Here is a 27,085-nt window from a genome sequence, read left to right on the forward strand (position 1 = left end):
ACTACTGTAATTTTGGCTCTGTGTCGATTTTCCACAAACCCAGACTCGTATTGAAGGAGGTGTATGTTACAAGGGAGAAAAGGGAACATCAATTTTAGTTCACAAGGTAAGGTGGATATTTTATTTGAAAGTGTGGAGTTTACCATTTAAGATATATCACGTTTTCACCAGTTTTCATTATGACATACTTTTTCATGCCTAAACATAGAGTTGTTCATGCCATGAGGCAAAGCATGAATCATTTCTCTGGTGGCATCCACAAGCAGCTGTGATAGATGATATCCTTGGGCTACCTACTGGCTGCCTTCTAATATTAAGGAAACTAAGAGGAATATGCAGGCATGCACAATATACATAGATGGACAAAAAACATAAAAACATATTTTATTTTTAAAAATTACAGTGGGTATAGAATGGAATCACCCCTTTAAAATAATCACATTTTGTTGGTTTGCAGCCTGAAATGAAGACACACTGTTTTTGTTTCATCCAGTTGTATTTACTCAGCCCAACTTATAACATCCAAGTGGAAGATATAACACCAAGGCCCCTTTCACACGTGCGGACTGTTCGTCCGTTTTTTCATACGTCCGTTTACGGATTAAAACGGACCTCAATGCAACTCTATGGGATAGCGGACGTTAGCGGATCATGATCCGCTAACGTCCGTTAACATCCGTCTCTGTTCAGCTCCGTTTTTTTGAACGGAAGAAAACCCTATTTTTATTCCGTAAAAAAAACGGAACTGATGAAAAACGGATGTTTGCGGACGATCCGTTAACATCCGATCCGCTGACATCCGTTTTTCATCAAAATATGTAATTTATTCAATATGCATACATTTTAACCTCTGACCCAGGTAGTGGTCAGTAGTAAAAGTCACATGCACAAGCACATGCTGGAGAGAGAAGAACAGCAAAAAATGGCAAAAGATGTATCCCATGAGCAGCTCATCCAGCTTGTGCATGCCAGGCCAGCATTATGGGACAAGAGGACTGCACAATACAGCGACAGAAACTGCACAAGCATGCAGTGGGAAGAAGTATTCGAGGAGGTCACTCCAAACTGGTTGTCACTGAGCAATAGACACCGTCGGATACGTGGTAAGCATTTTTAAACTTATAGTACACCCATATGTCGGCATCCTGATAATTGTAGTCCTACTCACCATGTAAATTCCAGCACTCTTCTCCTACATTAGGCCCCATGTAGACGTTTCGCTGGTGCAAACTCTTCTGAACGAAGCTTGAAACCGGCGTTTAGAAACGCCCATTTTGCTGCATTTGCATGCCGCGTTGAGCCTCGTTTAGCGTGTATATTTGTATTTAGTGTGTCACTTGCCACATCACCTGCCAAAAGTTGTGGATTGTCCACCTGCCACATCACCTTGCCACGTGACCTGGCCCGATCACCTGACATGTGACCTGGCCACCTCACCTGCCACGTCACCTGGCCACGTCACCTGGCCACGTCTCCTGCCACGTCACGTGGCCACTTCTCCTGCCACGTCTCCTGCCACGTCACCTGGCCACGTCACGTGGCCACTTCTCCTGCCACGTCTCCTGCCACGTCACCTGGCCACGTCACCTGGCCACTTCTCCTGCCACGTCACCTGGCCACGTCTCCACGTCACCTGGCCACGTCTCCTACCATGTCACGTGGCCACGTCACCAGCCACATCAACTGGCCACATCACCTGGCCACGTCTCCTGCCACGTCACGTGGCCACGTCACCAGCCACATCACCTGGCCACGTCACTTGGCCACGTCTCCTGCCACGTCACCAGCCACATCAACTGGCCACGTCACCTGGCCACGTCTCCTGCCACGTCACGTGGCCACGTCACCAGCCACATCACCTGGCCACATCACCTGGCCATGTCACCTGGCCACGTCACCTGCAAAGTCACCTTGCATGTCACCTGCCACACCACCTGCAAATGTCACCTGCAAAGTCACCTTGCATGTCACCTGGCCATGTCACATGCAAACGTCACCTGCCATGTCACCTGGCCATGTTGTCATCCCCCAGTGTACAGCAAATATATCCTAAACGGCGCAGAGATAATTACAGTACTTCTAGTGAAGCCATTTTATAGGCTTAACTATATGTAAAACTGACAAAAATAGTTAAAAACCACTGTATTCCACATATGGGTTTTAAATAGTATACAAAATTGTCATGTTGTAGTTCTATAAGTTCATTGTGTCTACTGTTCCTATGCAGGTGAAAAAATAATCACAAGGTGGAGATCCCTTAGAGACCGCTATAGGCGGGAACTAAAAGAGGAAGCAAAAGACAGTCGGAGCGGAGCAGGATCGTCCAGTAAAAAGAGAAGCCCCTTCTTTGAGATGCTGGACTTCTTAAGATGTGTGATGGACTTAAGAAGGTAAGTAAATACATTCTTTCTCCCCTATATTAAATTATTTGGCCTAGTTGAAATAATCATATATTCCAAAGAGGAAGAAAACCATGAAAAAAAAAAAAAAACTGCAGGCATAATGAGCTAGTATGCATAGCATACTAGCTCATTATGAATTTCTTGCCCGAGATCGAAGCCCGCGTATTGGCCCTCGTTCCCCTCCACGTCGCCGCCATCACTCCTGGAGTGACTTCCGGGTATCACGGCTCTGGTGCTGTGACTGGCCATAGCCGCGTTTACGTCATGCGTGCGGGAGCCACCAGTCACGGCACGATTGCTTTCAGAAATGGCACGCCTAGTCAGGCGCCGTTGTCTACGTGTTTTCAGCAAAAATCTCCTAATAACTGTGTAGGTTTAGGAGATATTTCTTGCACCTACCTGTAGGTAAAAGTGGTCTGTAAGGTTTAAAACCTATTTAACAGTAATGACACACATGGATCTATGTATTGTAATAACTATACTGTACTGAGCTGTAATCCATCTATGTACAAATATTTTACAGTACCACCAGCAACATTTCAGAAACTGAAGAGGAGGGGGATGCAGTGGATACCCAGCCTGCGCAAGAGGAAGACGTGGGAGTTACCGAGCAAGGTCCCGAAGAAAACCCGTCCTCCCAATCTACAGCAACAGCCACGCTTGATAGACAACGTGTGCCTGTAAGTATCCTATATAAAATGCCCCTTTTTTAAATGCTGACAAAATAAAATGTGCTAATAAAAATTTTCCACCCCTCAGATTCGTTCTGTTGGAGCTACCACACCGAGGGCCAGGAAACGTCACGGACATCCCAAACGTGACATGGATGCAGCCATGTTAGGTTTTATGGAGGAGATGAGGGCAACAAGAAGGGCTGATACCACCGACCCATTTTCAGACCCCAATAACCAGGATGCAAGTTTTGCTCGGAATTTGTACCACCATTTAGTAAGAGTTCCAAATGAGCGTAAAATGGATGTGCAAATGTCCATCTTTAATTTTACAGGTGTGTGCATAAGGGCTGCAATGTCTGGAGAACCCATGCCACCAGTCATTACCCATCACCAACGTCCATACCATGGTGAGCAAGCTCCACAACATTCATTTCATCCATATCATCCAGGCATTAACCCCCATCACCAACGTGCACCAGCCCACACTGGCCAAAATGTTGTACCCCCACCGCAAGTGGCACCCACCTATGAGTCCTCCAGTTCACAGGGTACTTCATACAGCCATTCCTCCCAGTCATCCACTCCCTATTCCACTTCCCACAGTCCTTATTATCAGGACCTTTAAAAAATCCCCATTTTAAGTTGCCCCGTTGTAGTTGGCCACCGTGTTTGTAATGAAACACTGAATGTTATGTTTGTGTTTATATTTGTACAAATATTATGTCTGTACATTTTCAATAATTTTTTAGATATTTTGTGTGGTCATTTTTGATTATTAATAAAAATAATTGACTGCATGTAAAATGTAATTTTATTATTGTACTCTATATAAACCAAAAACAACTGATACAAATGAATGTGATGGTCCTAGGGTGAGTGATGATCGATGTTGGCACTAGGAGACTGAAAACAACAAGCTTTATAAACATACACTGATAGAGGTCACAAGACTGCTATACTGCTAACGTGAAAATTTATATTTCGTCAAACTATTGAATTTACATTTTCTATGGGAAAACAAATACAATGCAGAGTACAAAAAGAGGGTCAAACATGGTACTAGCAAATTATACCTTATAAAGTGCCTGGTGAATGTTTTTACACATGTTGATACTGCCACGGAACCTCTCCCTCTGGGGACATGAAATAGTTTGCAAACGTATCACGCATGGTAACGACTGAATTGTTGGGTCGCAGTCCAGCAAACCGTACAGAAGGTAAATCGATCTCGTCCTCTTCCTCAACAGTAATTCCTTCTTTCTCACGTATAATGTTATGGAGGACACAACATGCTTGTATAGCTAGTTGGGCATTCTCCAGGCTCAGTTGAATTGTTGTATGGAATATGCGCCACTTGCTTGCCAAAATGCCAAAGGTGCATTCAATAAGGCGCCTTGCACGACTCAACCGATAGTTAAAAAATTTTTTGGGGGCAGTTAGATTGTGCCTGGCATAAGGCCGTAGGAGATGCCTAGAAAGTGCAAATGCCTCATCAGCTACAAGCACATGTGGCATATCTGGCCCTACAGTTCCTGGAAGAGGTTTGTCTGATGGCAAATGAAAGTGGCCCTCAAGTAGTCTTCTCCCCATTGATGATGCTGTAAACACTCTTGAGTCTGCAGTACGTCCATACGCCCCAATATCTACAGCTACAAACTTATAATTACTGTCACAGATTGCCATAAGCACAAGGGAGAAGTATTTCTTATAGTTAAAATATTGTGAGCCAGATCCAGGTGGCATCTGAATTCGGATGTGTTTCCCATCCAGGGCTCCAACACAATTAGGGAATTGGGTCTTCTTCCAAAACCCATTTGCTATTTCCTGCCACGTGGATGTATCTGGAACAGGCATTGCAGTACACCGAAGCTCCTCCCATATTGCTTGACAGGTGTTGTGCACAATTCCAGAAATTGTAGAGGTTCCCACCAAAAAGTAGTGGTTTAGGGACGTATAGGATAGTCCAGATGCCAGAAACCTAGGAAGAGTAGAACAAATGATGAAAGGAATCCTACATTATGCTGGACATAATCAAGCAGAAAGGCTGGTTGGCTTACCTCAGGGTAAGTAGAAGTCGCTCCTCTGGTGGCACACAACATCTCATATCCGTGTTCATCCTTTCCAAACGGGGATGCAACTTTTCTAATAAAAAATCAAACGTTGGTACAGACATTCGCGTAAAATTAAAAATTTTTTGTGGGAAACGTTGCATGTCTGCATACTTCAGAGCAAAAAACCCTTCAGTGGGCCTCTTGAGCAGCATGGGATGTGTCCAGTACCTGCGTCTTGCAGAAATCTTCCTGGTCATGCTTTTCTTTCTCCTCCAATAAGATAGCATGACAAATAATGTCACATGCTCCAAAAATCTGACAAAATCCATTGCTGTAAATAAGCACGTACACTACAGCAAGGAATCAGGAAACACAAAGCAAGCTGAAACCACAAAGCAGCATGGGAAGCACAATGCACGCTGGGGAATACAAAGAATCATGGGAAAATTCCCATAATTCATGAAAAAATGATAAAAGACAGTTCTGAACAAAAAAAAAAAAAAACGGACATAAACGGATGGAAAACGGACATAAACGGATGAAAAACGGACATAAACGGGTATAAATTGGATGCAAAAAGGATGATAACGGAAGGAAAACGGATGACAACGGATGAAAAACGGATGACAACGGATGGAAAACGGATAACAACGGATGAAAAACGGATGACAACGGACGACAACGGAAGGAAAACGGATGGAAAACGGATGACAACGGAAGGAAAACGGAAGTGAAAATGGATGAAAACTGATGTTTACTGACAACAAAATACGTGACTGAACTGAACTAATGAACGGTCCGCACGTGTGAAAGGGGCCCAACATGTCAGAATTGTTTTTTGTTTTTTTTATTCAAAAACAGAATCACTGAGTTGGAAAAAATGACTTGTAAACACAACCAGGTGTAGCTAATCACCTTGTCAATGGCACATAACGCCATTTGACAATTAACTGTGATCAGCTGTGGTCATTTTGATTAGTTCAGCATGAAAAGAGCTTTCCTGGAGCATTTCAGTCCCTGGTAGTGCAACTGAAGCAAACAATCTATGGGTGGCAAGGTACTGTCAAAAGATCTCCGGAATAGAGTTGTAGACAGGCACAAGTCAGTAGATGTATATATTTCAAAGGTTTTATCAATGTCTAGAAGTGCAGTGAAGTCTATTATTAAGAAGTGGAAGGTATTTGGTACAAAATAGACCCTCCCTGGATCAGGGCATTGCTCCAAACTGGATGAAAGAGCCAGGAGGAAACTGGTCAGAGAAGCTACCAAGAGTCCTACAGCAACTCTGAAGCAGTTGCAGGAATTTATGACAAAGAGTGGTCATTGTGTGCATGTGAGAACAATATCACAAATTCTCCAGAAATGTGGCTTGTATGGGAGGGTTGCAAGAAAAAAAAACACTCCTTAAGAAAGGCCACAACTAAGCTTTGCCAAAACGCACCTTGAAGATTCTGAGGCCACATGGAAAAAGGTGTTATGATCAGATGAGACTAAAATGGGATTATTTGGCCTCCACACCAAACGATATGTCTGGCGGAAATCAAATACATCTCACCATCCAAATAACACCATTCCTACAATAAAGCATGGAGGTTGTAATATTCTGTAAGAGCCCTTTCACACTCACAGAGCCCGAGCCTAGGCGGTAAATCGCCTGTATTTTTAGAGGCTATTTACCGTCATTTTAGCAGCGTTTTTCAGTTGCTAGTGGGGAGCTTTTACCCCCCCCTAGCGGCCGAACAAGGGTTCAAAGCGCCGCTGCAGCGGCGCTTTCCTGGCGCTTCGGCGCCGCTGCTCATTGATTTCAATATAGTATATATAGTATACCCCGCTCCTAAAGCGCCTCAAAGAAGCTGCTTGCGGGACTTTTTTTACATCCTACCAACGCACCACTCCAGTGTGAAAGCCCTCAGGCTTTCACATTGGAGTGACGGGAGAGGCGCTTTACAGGCGATTTGCAGGCGCTATTTTTAGCGCTATAGCGCCTGTAAAGCACCTCAGTGTGAAAGGGGTCTTATGGGAGTGTTTCTCTGCAGCATGGACTGGAGCACTTGTCAGGATAGAAGGATAAATGGATGGGGCAAAATACCATTAAATTCAGACTAAAGGCTGTAATTAAAGCAAAAGGTGGTTAAACAAAATACTGACACAAGGGGGTGACCTTTTTTTCCAACTCAGTGATTCTGTGTTTTGAATTTTTTGGTGTTGCTGTTATAACTTTCACTTGGATGTTATAAATTGCACTAAATACTGCTGGATAAAACAAAAACTGTGTCTATCTTAATTTCAGGCCGCAAAACAACAAAATGTGAATATTTTAAAGGGGGTGATTCTTTTCTATATCCACTGTACACAGCAGCAAACACAGCTGCAAATGCCATTCGATTTCTTGGACCTACTTATAGCATATGTTTCTCTGACAGACCTGCTATTTAGAAATCAAATTTATCCAATGCCAGAGTTGTAAGGTTCAAAATACCTGTAATTCTAAACAATAAAATCAATACTGTATCTGATATTTTGCAACCATCCCTACATCCACACAAGTTCATGTTTGTAATGTCATTTGCCAACTATTGTACATGGGAGTGGATTTCTCATGGTTTGGGTAGCTACCTTGTGAAAGTTAATAGGACTGAGTTGCTATATGGTTACAAAATGGCTAAGGAATATGAAACATTTACAGGTTTAGGGTCCCTCTGTGGAAGTCAATCATCTTTCAAGGTCTCCCCAGTCACCAAATCTAAATATTATCATCTTTGTCTCTTTCTTCCTGAAAATGTGACAAAAACCCATTATGAACAAAGGGCCGATCTACCCCATGATAGTAATATATTGGTAATTCTTTACATCATTTTGTCCACCTTTCCAGTGTTTCTCCACAGTAGATACTAGCAGGAATATGCTTTAGCACAAACACTTGGTGCTTTGTAACAAGGATAAAGCCTTGAAGCTCAAACCAAGCAATGTCAATACAACTACTATGATGACATTATACCTGTACTAGGTTGTGTTTTCGCTAATTTATTTTGCTAATATACAGTATGTTAACCATTTGTAGTTTGTACCTAGAAGGGGATCTCCACCTTTAAAGTTGCATGATGTTTAACCAGTCACATCTTTTCACTGTCAAACCATTTTGAATTATTGTCTAGTTGTGTTTGCTCTTACAAAAATTAAAATTCATCTAAGCTAGAGTCTCAAATTCTTTTCTTTTCAGAGTGATATACAAGCCTTTCCAAAGAAAGCTGGTGGTTTAAATGCCAACAAAAATGTAATTTAGCTCTTTTGAATGGTAAATGCAGCTGGGAAGGTATAATAGCACCCTGCTAGACTGAACTGAAAGAGGTGGTAAAGATTGAGTGGGGCTTTTGCATCATTGCCCTAAGCTCCTGTAGATAGAACAATGTGCTGTGTATCTAAGGGTATAGACAGGGCTAGGTGTTGCTTTTCACTGATAGTGCCTACATCTATGCAGTTGTAATAGCAGCAAGGGTGACAATGTTGCAGTCAGTTCACTGCTAAAGGAAGAGGGCTGTCACAGGTTCTTCTGATAGGATTCAACCGGTATACAGGAATTTAAAAAAACGTTTTAAAGGGTACTTACTGGTATGGGCAGCCTACATCAAATATGTAATGCTTTAGTTTGACTTAAAACCTATAGAAACTAGACACAAGCAGGGGGTGTTTAATTACAAAAGCATTGTGTATTGCATGTATTTTCTGTACAATTTTCTTTAGATTTACCTTCAACTAAGTAGTGCAAGGACCTGCATAATTGGATACAATTGAAAGTGTTGCTTAGTTTTGACCTCATATTATATGGTTTTTAGTAAATTTAAAAGAAAATTGTACAAGAAAGTTTAACATTTATGGCCAGCCTTAGGCTGGATAAATATGGACGGAAATCATCTGCAAATGGTCGGTTCGGCAGGAACAGGATGACTTTCGGCCCGTGTGTACAGCACCCTGTCCGGCAGGAGCTGATTTCAAGATTGTTTTCTGTTGAACGAGCATGCTGGAAGACCAGCATTCGATCAGCCCCTCCAGTCAATGGCTGCAAGTACTGATCAATGTGTTCTGGCGGGGGGGCATCCCCCCTGTCAGAACACAATAGCTCAGCGGCGAGATCACTGCACTAACTTTGGATTTGTTAGTATAGAGATCCGTAAGTTATTCTTACCTTAGCCCACTGGGTTGAACGGAAAAAAAAAAATGTATAGTGTTTTCCCAACTTAAGTGTCCAAACCAGATACCATCATTGCATCTACAGTGAATACATCATTCCTGTACTGGGGCTTACGAAGGCAATAGTTTGTTTTATCAAAGTATATTAGATTGTGATAACAAAACTGAAAAAATAAATAAAGTGAGTGCTAAACAGAAAAATAAAATTAAATAACAGCTGCTAGCAAAAAGGGCAATATATCCAATCCTTCAAAGCAATAAACATAAAATATGCAGCACTGTGATGATTATAAACGCTAGTTACATAAACATAAATACATAAACAAGTCCTTCTGTGTTAAACAAAAAAGTCCAATGTTCCCACTCCGTAAGTGCAAAAGAAGGTGTCTGACCACCATAAGGATTGAAGGCTTACCAGAATTTGTGGCTACACAATTAAGTGCAGCAAATATGTCTTTGATAATCTCACTTATGTGGAGCATGATGAATCCTCTCCTTTGATCCTTATCTCTGGAACTCCGGAAAAAGAAAAAAACGAATATGGTGTAATATTGTTACAATCTGATAAATTACACCCAGGTAAGTAACACTCCATTCATAAATATAAGTGCAACTGCCGATCACCAGCCTCCATCAGCATTCACCCCAATGTAGTGCGCACTCACCGAACAAAAGTTCATAAGAAGCATCAAAGATGAAAATGGGAATGTCCACAGGTTTCAGTACAAGGATTTCCTCTCATATTATCTCACTTCACAGGGTAGAGCTCCATTCATATGTCTCAAAATACCAAAGGCCATAAACAAAAGATATGCCTCATAGTGTAGTATTTATGAACCACTTCAGCCCCGGAAGGATTTACCCCCTTCCAGACCAGAGCACTTTTTACAATTTGGCACTGCGTCGCTTTAACTGCTAATTGCGCTCATGCAATGCTGTGCCCAAACGAAATTTGCGCCCTTTTGTTCCCACAAATAGAGCTTTCTTTTGATGGTATTTGATCACCTCTGTGGTTTTTATTTTTTGCGCTATAAACGGAAAAAGATCGAAAATTTGGAAAAAAAACGATATTTTCTACTTTTTGTTATAAAATTTTTTTTTTCAATTTTAGTTATACATTTAGTCCAAAATGTATTCAGCCACATGTCTTTGGTAAAAAAAAATGTCAATAAGCGTACATTTATTGGTTTGCGCAAAAGTTATAGCGTCTACAAACTAGGGTACATTTTCTGGAATTTACACAGCTTTTAGTTTATGACTGCCTATGTCATTTCTTGAGGTGCTAAAATGGCAGGACAGTACAACCCCCCCCCCCCCACCCCACCCCAAATGACCCCATTTTTGGAAAGTAGACACATCAAGGAAATTGCTGAGAGGCATGTTGAGCCCATTGAATATTAATTTTTTTATCCCAAGTGATTGAGTAATGACAAAAAAAAAAAAATTACAAAAAGTTGTCACTAAATGATATATTGCTCACACAGGCCATGGGCATATGTGGAATTGCACCCCAAAATACATTTATCTGCTTCTCCTGAGTATGGGGATACGACATGTGTGGGACTTTTTGGGAGCCTAGCCGCGTACGGGGCCCCAAAAACCAAGCACCGCCTACAGGATTTCTAAGGGCGTACATTTTAGATTTCACTCCTCACTACCTATCACAGTTTTGAAGGCCATAAAATGCCAGGACAGTTCAACACCCCCCCCCAAATGACCCCATTTTGGAAAGTAGACACCCCAAGCTATTTGCTGAGAGGCATGTTGAGTCCATGGAATATTTTATATTTTGACACAAGTTGCGGGAAAATGACAAACTTTTTTTTTTTTGCACAAAGTTGTCACTAAATGATATATTGCTCAAACATGCCATGGGCATATGTGGAATTACACCCCAAAATCATTCTGCTGCTTCTCCTGAGTATGGGGATACCACATGAGTGGGACTTTTTGGGAGCCTAACTGCGTACAGAGCCCCGAAAACCAATCACCGCCTTCAGGATTTCTAAGGGCGTAAATTTTTTATTTCACTCCTCACTACCTACCACAGTTTCGAAGGCCATAAAATGTCAAGATGGCACAAAACCCCCCCAAATGACCCCATTTTGGAAAGTAGACACCCCAAGCTATTTGCTGAGAGGCAAATGACCCCATTTTACACACTTAGAAACCCTGAAGGCCATAAAATGCCAGGACAGTTCAACACCCCCCCCTCCCCCCCAAATGACCCCATTTTGGAAAGTAGACACCCCAAGCTATTTGCTGAGAGGCATTTTGAGTCCATGGAATATTTTATATTTTGCCACAAGTTGCGGGAAAATGACAAACTTTTTTTTTTTGCACAAAGTTGTCACTAAATGATATATTGCTCAAACATGCCATGGGCATATGTGGAATTACACCCCAAAATACATTCTGCTGCTTCTCCTGAGTATGGGGATACCACATGTGTGGGACTTTTTGGGAGCCTAACTGCGTACAGAGCCCCGAAAACCAATCACCGCCTTCAGGATTTCTAAGGGCGTAAATTTTTTATTTCACTCCTCACTACCTATCACAGTTTTGAAGGCTATAAAATGCCAAGATGGCACAAAACCCCCCCAAATGACCCCATTTTGGAAAGTAGACACCCCAAGCTATTTGCTGAGAGGAAAATTACCCCATTTTACACCCTTAGAAACCCTGAAGGCGGTGCTTGGTTTTTGGGGTCCCGTATGCGGCTAGGCTCCCAAAAAGTCTCACACATGTGCTATCCCCATACTCAGGAGAACCAACAGAATGTATTTTGGGGTGTAATTTCACATATGCCAATGGCATGTTTGAGCAATATATCATTTAGTGACAACTTTGTGCAAAAAAAAAAAAAAATTTGTCTTTTTCCTGCAACTTGTGTCACAATATAAAATATTCCATGGACTCGACATGCCTTTTATCAAATAGTTTGGGGTGTCTACTTTCCAAAATGGGGTCATTTGGGGGGGGGGGGGTTTGAACTGTCCTGGCATTTTATGCACAACATTTAGAAGCTTATGTCACACATCACCCACTCTTCTAACCACTTGAAGACAAAGCCCTTTCTGACACTATTTGTTTAGATGAAAAAATATTTTTTTTTGCAAGAAAATTACTTTGAACCCCCAAACATTATATATTTTTTTAAAGCAAAGGCCCTACAGATTAAAATGGTGTGTGTTTCATTTTTTTTCACACAGTATTTGCGCAGCGATTTTTCAAACTACAAACATACATTTTTAAAAGCCTTTAAAAGGCTTTACAGGTTACCACTTTAGATTTACAGAGGAGGTCTACTGCTAAAATTACTGCCCTCAATCTGACCTTTGCGGTGATACCTCACATGCATGATGCATGGTGCAATTGCTGTTTACACTTGACGCCAGACCAACGCTTGCGTTCACCTTTGCGCGTGAGCAGGTGGGGACAGGGGTGCTTTTTTTCTTTTTTTTTTTTCTTTATTATTTTTTTTTTATTTTTTATCTTATTTTTAAACTGTTCCTTTCATTTTTTTTAAATCATTTTTATTGTTATGTCAGGGAATGTAAATATCCCTTATGATAGCAATAGGTAGTGACAGGTACTCTTTTTTGGAAAAAATGGGGTCTATTAGACCCTAGATCTCTCCTCTGCCCTCAAAGCATCTGACCACACCAAGATCAGTGTGATAAAATGCTTTCCCAATTTCCCAATGGCGCTGTTTACATCCGGCGAAATCTAAGTCATGAAATGCTCGTAGCTTCCGGTTTCTTAGGCCATAGAGATAATTGGAGCCATTCTGGTCTCTATGGTCAGCTGGCTGAATCACTGCTGCATTCTCAGGTTCCCTGTTGGGACAGGAGAGCCAGAGAAAAACATGGTAGATGGTGGGGGGGGGTCATTCCCTCCCACTGCTTGTAAAAGCAGTCTAGAGGCTAATTTAGCCGCTAGAATTGCTTTTACATGAAAGCTGACCGCTGGCTGAAAAGAATGATACCAAGATGATACCTAAACCTGCAGGCATCATTCTGGTATAACCACTCAAAGTCCAGCAACATACCAGTACGTTGCTGGTCCTTGTTGGGCATATATTGTGATCTTTTTTTTATGCAGCCTGTGGGCTGAAACGAAAAAAGAGATTAATTGATGGGTATGCCCACCTTTAGAATACCTCCCTTCATCCACCCACTTTTAATGATGGGCATACATGCACCATTTATATATGCCGAAGCATGGGGGCACCCGCCCCAAAAGTTAGGAGCAAATCGCTCCTCCGCCCCTGCTGCCCCCATGCTTCGGCATATATCACCCTCTGACATCGCTGGAGTCACGGCTTAATGTATCGTGGGAGCAAACGCTGTTGCTGTCAAGATAAATAAATCCGCGCTGCAGCTGAATGGCGTACCTGAAAACAACAAAATGGTTAACAATAAAACACAGTAAACAGTAAAGTATAAAAAAATTGCATACCTGAAAAGCAAACATGATAAAACATAATAACAATAAAACATTGCAGAATAGAATACAGTAAAAAAGAGCAGAACAACAGAGAGAGAATAGAGAGAGAGAGAACAATAAAACGACAACTATTTTTTTTTTTTATGTTATATATTTTTTTGTGTGTTTTTTTTTTTTTTACACTTTTTTTTGTAACTGTAACTTTTATAACTGTAACCAGTTCCAGGTTCAGGTGGCATCTTGGGAGACCCTGTGAAAGTGTGCCTAGTCTGTGCAATGCTGTACCCTATGCTAATACTCAATTAGTGTATGGTAGCGTTCAAAACATTCACCAATGCAAAGACCAGGATTGTCAGCACAGGAGGGACAATAATAGCGGGTGTCACGCCTATATCTGCGCTTGCTGCAGACACAACATCTTTTTTGGGGGGTTCATTGGGTAGGGGTACTCGGGAGGACATAAAGAAAATGCCTCTCATGCAGCCAACTGCATTTGGTTGGGGATGTGAATGGGGGAAGTACGGGTGCTGAAGAAGTGGTGGTTCCCAATTAGGATTGGCCAATGCAGCAGGAAGGGCATTATGGGCACAACGGGCCTGTGTTTGTCTTCTTCTTGGTGGCAGCGGGACACTACTTGTGCTTGCCACCTCACCAGCTTGAACTGCACTTATGGGACTCACCATGTCACCAAGTGTTACTGCAGTGCTGGTTTGACTATGACCGGAGTGTACTAGGCCACTGGTGCTTACCAGTTCACCAAAACGCTACCAAAAAAACTGATATCGATCGTAGGGATCAGGCCTGACTCTGCGAACGCTGCAGTTATATGTTTAGTGTGCAGGTGCGCAGGTGCTAGCAGGTATCTGGGCTGATCCTGCTAACACTGCGTTTTTGGGAACCCTAAACTGCTGGGGATGCTAGTATAGATCTGATCGGATCAGATATTGATCTGTTCAGATACTATACCACTAAGGGAGGTGTATGCTGCATGCGTGGGTGTTAGCGCTACTGGCACTAACCTGACGCTGCCTGGGGCGACGCAGACCCTATCTGACCCTAAAACTTAACTTATATCACCGCCGGGCGATCAGGGGGTTAAACCTTTATTCGGTAATAAACGGCGGGTGCCCTGACACTATAAAAAATAAACTAACTAACCAGCATCACCCGTAACAGTTATACGGTGATCACTGGTGAAAGGGTTAACTAGGGGCAATCAAGGGGTTAAAATCTTTACTAGGTAGTATATAGGGGTCCCTGACTCTATAAAACGCTGACTGCGAACCTAAATACTTATCTCCCTAACTAGCGTCACCAGTGACACTAATACAGCGATCAGAAAAACGATCGCTTAGTGACACTGGCGACGGGGGTGATCAAGGGGTTAAAACTTTATTAGGGGGGGTTAGGGGGGTACCCTAGACCTAAAGGGGGCCTAACACTAACTGCCCTACCACTTATAACTGTCAAAAACTGACACCCATGCAGTAATCAGAAAAAAAAAAACTGCTATTGGTGTCACTGTGACAGAGGGTACAGGGTGTGATCGGGGGGTGATGGGGGGTGAAAAGTGTGCCTAGTGTGTTTTACTGTATGTGGTGTAGTGTTGGTGCACTTACTTAGATGTCTCCTCGGCGCCGGAACGGAAAAGACCGACGCGAGGAGAGGTGACATCACTTCCTCTGCCGCTGTTTACATTACAGCAGCACAGGAAGATTTTCATTAGTTGGGAGCGAATGCGAGGGGGTGGCCACGAATGAGTGGTCTCCCCCTCAGCATGGATCACTCCCCTAACGATGCGACGCGCCCCCCTCCCGCGGGAAGCAGATCACGTACCAGGTACGTGATTTTGTCTGCCCGTGCCATTCTGCCGCAGTATATTTGCGTTAGGCGGTCGGCAAGTGGTTAAAAGGACATACAATGAACAGGTAAAATTGCATAAAAACAATATATCATGCCGCTAGACTCACATATAACACTGCCACATGGAACTCCGCTGTGGCAGCACAACGTTCTGGCTCTGAAATCCTACCCTTCGCGATTTGCATAAAAATGGTAACAATATTACACCATATTCGTTTTTTTTTTTTCGGCCTATCTGGAGTTTCAGAGATAAGGATCAAAGGAGAGAATTCATCATACTCCACATGAGTGGAATTATCAAAGCGTGTTTTCTGCACTTAATTGTGTAGCCACAAATTCTGGTAAGGCTTCAATCCTTATGGTGGTCGTAGACCTTCTTTTGCACTTGCTGAGTGGACTTTTTTGTTTAACAAAGACTTTTTATGTTTATGTAACTAGCATTTATAATCATCACAGTGCTGCATATTTTATGTTTATTTATTATATTGCACCTAGACATGATCGTTATCTGTTCAAATTCCTATTTCTCCATGCTCAGGCAGGGGCATAGATAATGGGGGGGGGTCAGGGGTGTTAACCCCCCTCCCCCGAGCATCCTGGCAAAATGCTCAGACAGTGTCCCTGCTGTTTAGCCTCAGGATCAGCACAGTAGAAGCAATCAGAGTTTCAGAGTGCAGCAGCCAGCCCCCCCTTCTATTTTGCCCCATCCCCTTAGTTTAATAAGGGGTCCCCCTGAAAAGCATGAAATTACTGCAAGGTCTCAGATGCTGGCAATTAACAGTGCACGGTTTAGGGAACTCCTAGACTCCTCCTCGAGGTATCATATGACACAGCCGAAGGGAGACTGGGGATGCAGAAGTTTTCCTACTACTGTGCCGTGCTGAATCTGAGGTCTGGTAAGTGGAGAGGCATTCATTTTCTGTTTTGGGAAGGAGGAAGTGAGAATTCCAGTCTGGGGGTGTTTCTTTTGGTGGGTGATTAATGAAATGGGGTGGGTTTGCTTTTGGAGACGGGGGGAGTTTCTTGTAGAGAAGTTTACAGGGGGTGGTTGATTGCAGGGATTTGTTTCTGGGAGGGAGTTTGATTGGATGAAGGAAGATTTTCTTCATAATTAGGAATCTTTGCTGGGGGGAGAGGGTGTTGACTGAGAGAGATATTTTTGCTTTGGGGGGGTCAGTTTAGAGACAGGGGGGTTTAATTTTGGGGGGGATATTTGAGGCAGGAAGATATTTTTACAGTGGGAATCTTTGCTTGGGGAGGGAGGGTTTTTAGGAGGGAGAGGGGGATTTTTTTTCCTTTTAAAAGAGATGGGTTTTTTTTGTAAATTATACTTACCTAGGTGGATGGAGCATTGATCCAATGTTGCATCTGTCCCCAGCTGTTTCTTAGACCAACAACAGAGTGATCAACGACCACTGTTCACTCAGTTCTCAGCCTTTAGTGAGCAAAGAGTGGTGACTGTCAGTCCCTGGCTCCCCCCCCCCCCCCCGCTCACTGGAATGCCAGGCTGTGGAGGGGGCAGGAGCGGCTGGCTCAGGGTCTCTGCGGCTCACTGAGAGGCTGAGCGAGCTGCTGGTCCAGGCATCTATGTGAATCCTGACTTTAAAGTTAGGATCTTTCCACAGCCTGGACCTGCTGAACAATGTCAGCTCACAGTGGGCTATAGCTGGTGGTCGGCTAAAAATGGGTCACAAAAGTGCAGAACGAACTGCACTCCTCCCCAGGAGAAGTGAAACAAAGCAGTATGCCGTCCCTTTAGAGCACATGCATTGGGACATCACTGGCTGCTTTCCATATGAATATCTCCTAAACACCACAAGTTTAGGAGATATTCACTGTACCTACAGGTAAGCGTTATTATAGGCTTACTTGTAGGTACAAGTTCAAAAGCTGGGTTTACCACATTAAGACTGAATAAAAGCCAACCATATTGACAAAGGGCACCATCCTGTGGAAGGCAGTGCACAATATATATTTTCTTCCATTAAAACATTTCAGAAATTTCTTAGGACACAGTTTTTTAAGGTTAAAATAAATCACTGAATTTACTGCCTGCCACAATATGTTGCCCCTTGCACCTGCTCAACTTGCAGTAAGGTTAGCTAAAATCCAGTCTTGGGTCTCATTCATACATCCTACATGACCATGGTGCAGAAAGTATACTGCAAATACCTGCACCCGGGGATTTCTAATGTTCCAATATCTGCTCAGCCTGTACACCTGAGTGATGGGCTGAAAAGAGCCAAGGCTGTCTGCTGCTGTAAACATGTATCCACCTGTATGTGCACATGGCTACCTGCAGGTAGGGATACATTTTTGCCCTTGGATAAAATCTCTCTGCATCCAGGGTCAGAAATTTGTCCCTAACAGCAGGTAACCACTGTGACCCACGGTTTGTTAGTGTGTCGCTCAGGCTCAATCGATGTGGGGAGTAATGGCAAGGGATGGAGTTCATCCCAGCTCCTGTAGTCACTGAAGAGAAGAGAGGAAAAAAAATCCCTGGTGCCGCACATCCACGGAGTCCTACGGTAATGTAGTGGTGATGGGAGAGACTACCTCAGCCCGGGTTCCCGCCAGGCCACACCCCAACGTGTTTTGCTTTGTCCCCTGAAGCTTAAACATGGGGATCACTGTATGTGCAGATACATGTTAACAGCAGTGGCTCTTTTCAGCTCATCACTCAGGTGAACAGGCTGAGCAGCTGACAAAAATGGGAACATCTGGGATCCTGGCTGTAGGTATTCATGGTATATTTGCCATCCCATGGCCATTTAGAACATGAATGAGATCTAAAGCCTGGTTCACACAATAAGTTTTTTTTTAATTCAACCCAGCGGGCTAAACGACGCTAACTAGTGAGCTTAGGAGGAGTTTGCTGTACTAATGAGTACACTACCGCGCCACAACTGCGTGCATTGCGTTCTATTCAGTTGATTGGGGATCATTTTTGCTGCACTGCATTACAAAGCCTCATGGCCCCACTCTGCTGTCACATGTTTTTTATTGTACCTCCCCCAACATAAAAGTGTAAATGATGCCTTTAAGTTTGAAAGACCTGAACCCCCCCCCCCCAGGAAAAAACGGCCCTGTGCTCAGGGATACTTCCATTTTATTGCAAATGATTCCTAATCAGTCATATCTGTTAACTAAAAACTATTTGTCTAGTTTGTGTTTGCCTCCTACAAAGATTAAACATATATAAACTGCCCATATGTGGATGATCATGACAGTCCTGCTATCTGTTGCTCTCATTTTTGGTATGTTGTCATTAACTGGCACCGAAGATTAAAGAATAATCTGACAAAATGCCTTTGTAATTAAATACAGTTGTGGATTCTCCTGGAAGGAGAGATTTTCCCTAAACAGTGAATTTTAATCAGAACAGTTCCATGGGAAACTATAGAAGTTAACATTAAACAGGATTAATTTTAGACTTGAATGATTTTTTTTCTAACTTCTGATATAAAAATCGGTTTTGATTAAAATTCTAAATGCTTAGTGAAAGTTTATTCTATAAATATGTGTCTTGCTGTGAGAATATAAGTTAACTAATTACATGGCTTATATTCTTTATAGTTTGATATTGTTTGATTTGATGTTAATTACAATATACTTTCTACGGATACTTATTATATTATTATTAGAATTACATTTAGAAGAGCTGTTTAAATTTAATGGTGAATTCCAATCTATAACATGTTGTTTTCAAACAGCGCTAAAGTGTTTGAAAAACATATTATAAAATATAGTGTATTCTACTAGCTAAATGAAGGCGTTAGAACAGTGTTGGTAATTTACTAGATATAATGGGTCTCAATTGTGACCACTGACACATCTCTGGTGGCCGCACCACTGCAGAGACTTCTAGCAAAACTGCTGGAAATGGTCAGAGACTGGTGACATGCTATGGGTGTAGTTAAAGGCTGGATATGCTGCAGGACATTGTAAGGGTAGATTTAAGCAGCCCATATGCGGAGTGAATTTGTTTCCTGTAGCCACCGGTGACAGTGTTAACAAGGGAATGATTCCTGCTGAACCATTGTATTCTCCTGGCAAGGGGGGCTGGGGGGAGAGAGAAGCAGGGGAAGCCACCCCCCCAGGAAAAGACAGTGTTTAATGCTAGTGGCTTCATCAGTTGCTAGTGATAATCGCATGCTTAATCCAGCAGGCTGGTTGTATCCAAGGTGATTAATCGATCTATGGCAGGCCTTTGACATGCGTCTAAATCTCCCTTTCCTCTGAATCATGAACCACATTCAAAACACCCTTCAGAGGTTACTGACAGTGAGGAAGAGAAGTGACACCTCCTCACTGCCTGTTTTAACCCCATTTTTGCTGACAAATACGCCACAATCGTGTGCATTGCACGAAGTTGTAGGATGTTTGTGGCGTTCTCTATTTGCTTGAGTGTGTTGTGTTTGGTGGGCTTACCACCAGCTGATTGCTACATGTGAGGTGAAATTTTTACATGTAAACGCCCCTGTCCACTGCCTATTACAGCTTAAAAGGGGGGGGGGGAGGGGCAGGAATAAAGCTGCTCAACCATACATTTTTGCTGCCCCCCAACTGCGCATCTAAATAAAACCTTAGAGACTTGGAGTTTGTCACATGAAACTGCTAAAGATCACTGACAGTACAGCTGCTCTACAAGTCAGTGCTCCCACTAGTGACTGATGAAACTTAAAGGCTGAACCATAAGTACCAAAAGGCCCCCAGGCTGCAGGTTGGGCCCCCGGTGTATTAGAATATATATCACATGTCTTCAAACCAAATTTACACCTAGATGTAAAGTGAACTTTATTATTATTATTATTATACAGGATTTATATAGCGCCAACAGCTTGCGCAACGCTTAACAAAATGAAGGCAGACATTACAGTTACATTACAATTTGGTACAGGAGGAATCAGAGGACCCTGCTCATTAGAGCTTACAATCTAAAAGGGAGGGTCAATTGATACAAAAGGTAATAGCTGTGGGGGGTGAGCTGTTGGATAAAGTAAACGTAAAAAAGCAGGATAGGCTTCTTTAAAGAGAAGGGTTTTCAGGGATTGTCTAAAGATGGATAGATTAGAGGACAGTCGGACAGTGTGGGGTATGCAGTTCCAAAGAATGGGAGAGGCTCTGGAGAAATCCTGGAGGTGAGCATGGGAGGAGGTGACAAGGGAGCTAGAGAGCAGGAGGTCTTGGGGGGACCGAAGAGAGCGGCTTGGTTGGTATTTTGAGACTAAGTTAGTGATGTAGCTTGGGGCAGAGTTGTGGATGGCTTTGTAAATTATTGTTAGTACTTTAAATTTTATTTGTTGGGTGAGTGAAAGCCAGTGGAGGGATTGGCAGACAGGGGTGGAAGACACTGAACGGTTGGTAAGGTGGATGAGTCCTGCAGCAGCATTTATTATGGACTGAAGGGGGAATAGTCTATGTAAAGGTAATCCAACGAGGAGTGAGTTTCAGTAGTGGAGGTAAAAATAACCAGGGAGTGAATTAGAAGCTTGGTGGTGTCATTGGTTAAAAAGGGGTGTATTCTAGAGATGTCAGGGGAAGAGGCACGCGGGGGAGGAAATATTATGAGCTTGGTTTTAGATTCAGTTTGAGGAAGTGGTGTGACATCCAGGCTGATATGTCTGTTAGTAAATCAGTGATGTGTGAGGAGACTGATGGGGTGAGCTGAGGGGTAGAGAGATAGATTTTGGTGTCATTGGCAAATACATGGTAGCGGAACCCATGGGAGGCTATCAGCTGACTCAGGGAGGACATGTAGATCGGGAATAGTAGAGGTCCAATTACAGAACCTTGGAGGACCCCAATTGTAAGAGGAGTTGAAAAGGAGGAATTGGAGTTGTAAGTGACACTGAAGGTGCGGTGAGATAGGTAAGATTCAAACCAACAGAGAGTGCAGCCATGGAGACCAAGCAAATTGAGCTTTTTGAGGAAGAGGGGGTGATCAACCATATCACTGTAAACTGTATCACTGTAACTGTAAATGAATACTGACCTTTAATATGCAGTGAGATCCTACGTTCTGATGAATTTCCATCCCTATCCCTTGGTTATGGCAGTGTCAGCTTCTTACTAAACCAGGATGGTCACGCTTGGTGGTACACAGTTTCTTATGCTTATTATATCTGACCTTTAGTAAGTTGGGTGAGTTTATCTGTTGAGTTTTTAACTACTTCTTTGTGTGAATTCAGTTGAAGTTTGAAAACACAAATGATATATTGGGAAGTCTCGTAGCAATGCAAAATTATTTTGGCTTTATCAGAAGGACTACGTAGATTATTCCTTTTTTGTTAGCTGCTTATACTTGGAGGAGTATATACTAGAAAAGACTGATATATTTTCATATGGAGATATATCATGGATTACACATGGGCATTTACTATTATTTGCAGATTTTAAACTATTTTTGTCTGTTCTTGCGCACACTCTGCCCCATGTGACCTTCCATATCATGTTCTAAGGCTGTGCATGTAGCACATGTTCTTATGATGACCACATGCAATTTTTAAGCAATTTCAACCACTCCCAACCACAAAATGAACTAAAGTAACAGTGGCAAATTGCCTTAATCTGGTGAATTGTTTTTATTATTAAAAACTAGATGAAATTACCTGAGGTTTGCTGTGCGTGTGGCCTGCATTACAGTCCGTATGTATGCCTATGACCATATTTATTAGTTTTAATTATGTCATAGCAATAAAATTGGTAAAAATGTGTGAATTTCATTATGGGCTTATTTGTGTTTTTAGGAAGTTTCAGTCTTACTTCATTTAAATGCTAATGGAGTTTTGCATGCCCCACTGAAAATTTAGCTAGACACAGAAAGCTGGAGCATGGTAATGTAGCAGAAAGTGAAGACATGAAGGATAAATTGTGGGTAGTAATAGTTCCAATCTTCACAGGAAAGAGGTAACAGTAGACAGTGTAGTCTCAAGCCAGTCTCTTAGCTCAGAGAAAAGAGGGTGCAGAAGGAGAGAGGAGCAGGAGAGGGGGAGTGCTTTGCCATCTTAGGCTGTGCCACTCCCCCCCTTTTAAGGGCAATGCAATATGCCCAGAGATCGGTCTCAAGTTCTTGCAAACTATGGAAAATTCTAATTTTTAAAATCATACTATACTAGGGCAAGTTAACCTGATTTGTATAACACCAAAATATACACAGTAACTATATCACACAAAAAGGGGGTGGCCTTCCAGTCTGTCTGGATAACAAAATTAGAATAGCTTCCCTGGATTCTGCAGCAAAAGCTGCTTTGTCAAATTCCATCATTTAACTGAACCAAAACAAAACTTCAACTTGCTTGAAGTTTATCTGAATAGCCCCCCCCCAAAAAAAAAAAAATCATATATATATATATATATATATATATATATATATATATATATATATATATAAATAAAAATTCAGAGCACCCTCTAGGTGCAGTGCTAGAGTGAAATTTTTCTGTAGTGCAGGTAAATTTAGGCGGGCCTAGCTAAAAACTAGGCCTGTTTGTTTTGATCTGAGAGGGCTGGGAGTGGCTCAGAGTAGGCTGGTGATTCACGTATAGCGATAGCCCTAAAGGAGCTGGTTAAATTTGTTCAGTCCGTTACTCTGCCTATGAATCCTAATAATAGCCTCAGCCCCCTCTGGCACACCTGGCAGTAGTGTAAGTGCAATGACCAATCAGAAACACGCACGTTATAATAAAACACAGAAATTGTCTTTACTGCAATATTTCTGTGGAAGAATAACAAACAATAACAGTATATAGTCAAGTAATCAACTAGAGATCAATAACTCTCAATCCTATATTCGAGCTGCTTTCAGGGGATTCTAAACCTGAGAATGTCCCCAAGAGCATAGACACACTTTACTGGTAAATAAAACACAATATGGCACTTCAAATTAGATTGGTTACCTTTACTCAGATTGGCTCTATGAGTCCAGGCAGGAGAAGAGCAGAGGAATGACTCCCTTTGTGTCAGGCCTCTCTCTACTGTCCCCTAACACCACAGGCCCAACTTTACACACCTATTCCAGTCAACAAACAATGGTTTAACATAATAGAATAAACTGTCCCACACACCCAATGTATATGCAGAGCCCTGAATATGTGTGTGCGGAACTGTATTGCCCTAACAGCTTCAGTCCTTTTTGAACAAAAGGTAAGCTTTGGTGTCTTCAGCTAGCCACTTTCGTTGGTGCACTTTAATTCCTGGGTAGAAGGGTAAACAATATAACTGGCCCAGATTATCAAGTGAAACAGACAGGATTTTGTTCGACAAGGTGAGAGGACAATGATGTCTGTATACAATGTCCCAGAAATGGATAGCCTTATCCTTTATCCCTGTAGTACTAGTGTCAGCAAGATGACTACCAGCAACTATTTCTATATACAGTGTTCAAATAACACTTTCTGTAGTGGAGTGTCTCTGTTCCCTGCAGATGGGCAGACATGCCCTCTCACCAAATCCATTGGTGGAGATGTGCCTCAATATTCACCTGGGATCCCCCTCTCTCAGGCTGGACCCCCCAACTTGTGGTGGAGGCCTGAATCGCGCGGGTAGATCATCTCAGAGACAGCAACTCTCCCTCAGGTCTGGTCTCTTCACTCCCTCATGGCTGACTGAACTTTACCTCAGGATACAAAATGGAGTCTTTTTCTTTCCTGTCAGCAAAGCCTGCTGGGATTTGTATATCGCCCTGTATACCAGTCTATGGGGCAGTTTTGCGTGTCCCAGAATCCATTGCTGTTCTCCCTGCAGTTTAGTACAATCTCTTCCATTGGCTGTTGTAACTGTGCCTTTATTTGGTTTTCCTCTTCTGGCCAAATAGGGGCCACAAGAAAGGCCACTGAATGCAGAGCTCTGTGTGTGTCAGCTCACATTACATTAACCACCTGCCGACCGCTGCACGCCAATTTATGTCGGCAGAATGGCACGGGTAGTCAAATGGGCATACCTGTACGTCCCTCCCTCCCCGTGGGTGGGAGGCGCAATTACGGTCAAATTCGTTAGAGGACCGATCAGTCCTCAGGTGCCGGTGTCTTGCCAAGAAAGTTCCCCCGGCGGATAAGGACCCCCCTGTACTGCGCAGGCGCAGTGCTTGCGCAGTACGAATGACTAGCAGCCGCCAAAAATAGCCGAAGCTGAAAAACTTCAATCAGCTGTACACGGCGCCTGCGCCCTGGGTCCAGGTTGAAGCCCTACCATCCAAGTGGACCTAGAGGGAGAATAAAAAAGTGCCGAGCGAAGCGAGGCCGTGCCCGAAGCGCGGCGAGGGGACCTGTTACAGGTGCCGTGTACAGCTGATTTCTATTCGGCTTCGGGTATTTCAGCCGGCTCCGGGGCCTTATCCGCCGAGGGGAACTTTCTCGTCAGAACACCGGCCAATGATTTATGGCCTGGACCTGCTGATCGGTCCTAATGAATGAAATCAGACAGGGGAATCTCTCCTCGTGGAGTCTTTTCAATTCCAGTGAGAGGAGAGAGAACGTCTAACAGTGAGTTACACCAACACTACATTAACACCAGTACACATAGGAACACTTATCACCCCCCGATCGCCCCCCCCAGTTAACCCCTTCACTCCCTGTCACTGTGTCACCAATTGCAGTTTTCAGATTTTTCACTGATCACTGCTTTGGTGTAATTTGTAACTGTAATAAGTGTTAGGGCAGGTACTAGTAGGCCCAGGTAGGTCTAGGGTACCCCCCTAAACCCCCTTAATAAAGGTTTAACGCCTTGATCGGCCCCCCCAGTTAACCCTTTCACCCCCTGTTGCCAGTGTCACTAATAGATCTTTTTTCTGATCGCCGAAGTTAGTTTATTAGTTTCTCTGTCAGGTTTTTATAGCATCAGGTACCCCCATATATTACCTAATAAAGGTTTTAACCCACGTGGAATCAGTTGATTTTACGTCACTTGATTTTTATTCGCTGTTTTTCACGGAAGATTTCTATAGATCTATTGTGGCCCAAAGCAATTTGTATGCTGGTCAGTTCATCACTGCTAATCCCCATTTGACCCTTGCCAGAGAATGGAAACCTATTACGGTTTCCAAATTTAAGACCTTTCAGGGCCTATCCCTCCTCATGGGCATAACTAAAAAGAGTGAGTTGCGGTCATATTGGTCCACTGACCCAATTCACCATATGCCCCTGTTCTCTGCCTCCATGGCCAGGGCACGATACGAGCAGATCTTGTGGTTCATGCACTTCAATGATAATGAACTCTGTCATCCTCGGGATGGCTCTGGATACGATCGGCTCTACAAAATTCGGCCCCTTGTAAACCACGAGAAAACCAACAGTTTGCTGCCTTGTTTACTTCCAAGCAAGTTGTCTGCATTGATGAGTCCCTGATTAAGTTTTCTGGCTTGTCTTTCAAACAGTATCTTCCCATCAAGAGTGCCAGATATGGGGTCCAGATGTATAAGCTCTGTGACAGGGCCACAGGCTATACATGTAGTTTTTTGTTTTAGAGGGAAGAGATAGTCACGTAGAACCAGAAAACTGCACAGACTACATAGAGAGCACTGGTCAGAATGGGGTACCACTTGTATGTTGAAAATTATTACATGAGCGTGCCACTTTTTAGTCACTTGTTTGATCATGGGATTGGCGCATGTGGCACCGTGCGATCTAATCGCTGGGGCTTACCCCAGTGGCTTGTAGATTCCCATCTTAGGCTGGAGGAAAGAGCCTGCTTAAAGTGTAATAATTTTCTCGCTGTGAACTGGAGGGATAATTGGAATGTTTTTGTTCTGTCCTCCCTTCACGCAGACACGACGGTCCAAATTCCTGGTGTTGTGTCCATGAATATAATCTTAATATGGGAGGGGTGGACCTCAACGACCAGTTGTTGGTGCTGTACCTAGTTGCCCGTAAGGCCAGACGCTAGTTCAAAAAAGTGTCTGTATACTTATTCCCAATGGCTCTGCTGAATGATTATGTGCTATACAAAGCTTCAGGACGAACTGGATCCTTCCTTAAATTCCAGGAAGAGATCATCACAGCCCTTCTGTTTGCAGACGGTGCTGTGGCCCAACTTCCCAATCCAAATGCAGTAAGCCGGCTGCATGAGAGGCATTTTCTGTATGTCCTCCCTTGTACCCCTACCCAACGAGCCCCCTCAAAGAATATGTTGTGTCTGTAGAAAGCGCGGATATAGGCGTGACACCCACTATTATGTCCTGACCATCCTGGTCTTTGCATTGGCGAGTGGAGTATTAGCATAGGGTACAGCACTGCACAGACTAGGACACCCTTTCACAGGGTTTCCAAAAGATGCCATCGCATTTTGAGAGACCCGAACCTGGAACCGAACCATTACAACCACTACAACCGTTACAACCAATACAACCACTACAACCGTTATAGGGCGTACACACGGTCGGACTTTGTTCGGACATTCCGACAACAAAATCCATGGATTTTTTCCGACGGATGTTGGCTTAAACTTGTCTTGCATACACACG

The 27,085-nt window shown here is 43.1% G+C and overlaps 1 protein-coding gene across 1 annotated transcript; it reads left to right on the forward strand.

The window, feature by feature from the left end:
- The first annotated feature begins 2,119 nt into the window (after positions 1 to 2,119).
- Positions 2,120 to 3,735, forward strand: LOC141146015 (uncharacterized). Its single transcript, XM_073632790.1, has 3 exons — positions 2,120 to 2,390; positions 2,926 to 3,082; positions 3,162 to 3,735. The coding sequence occupies exons 1-3, from the start codon at positions 2,353 to 2,355 to the stop codon at positions 3,699 to 3,701; spliced, it is 735 nt and encodes a 244-aa protein (XP_073488891.1). The 5' UTR covers positions 2,120 to 2,352; the 3' UTR covers positions 3,702 to 3,735.
- Positions 3,736 to 27,085: the final 23,350 nt, after the last annotated feature.

The sequence above is a fragment of the Aquarana catesbeiana genome, linkage group LG05, assembly GCF_042186555.1.
Source record: "Aquarana catesbeiana isolate 2022-GZ linkage group LG05, ASM4218655v1, whole genome shotgun sequence".
Taxonomy (NCBI): Eukaryota; Metazoa; Chordata; class Amphibia; order Anura; family Ranidae; genus Aquarana; species Aquarana catesbeiana.

Bases quoted from the DNA above. Each gene is read 5' to 3' on its own strand.
- LOC141146015 (XM_073632790.1), top strand. From the start codon at position 2,353: ATGCTGGACTTCTTAAGATGTGTGATGGACTTAAGAAG. The intron at 2,391-2,925 runs GTAAGTAAATAC...AATATTTTACAG, and splicing joins TGTGTGATGGACTTAAGAAG to TACCACCAGCAACATTTCAG. The intron at 3,083-3,161 runs GTAAGTATCCTA...TCCACCCCTCAG, and splicing joins TTGATAGACAACGTGTGCCT to ATTCGTTCTGTTGGAGCTAC.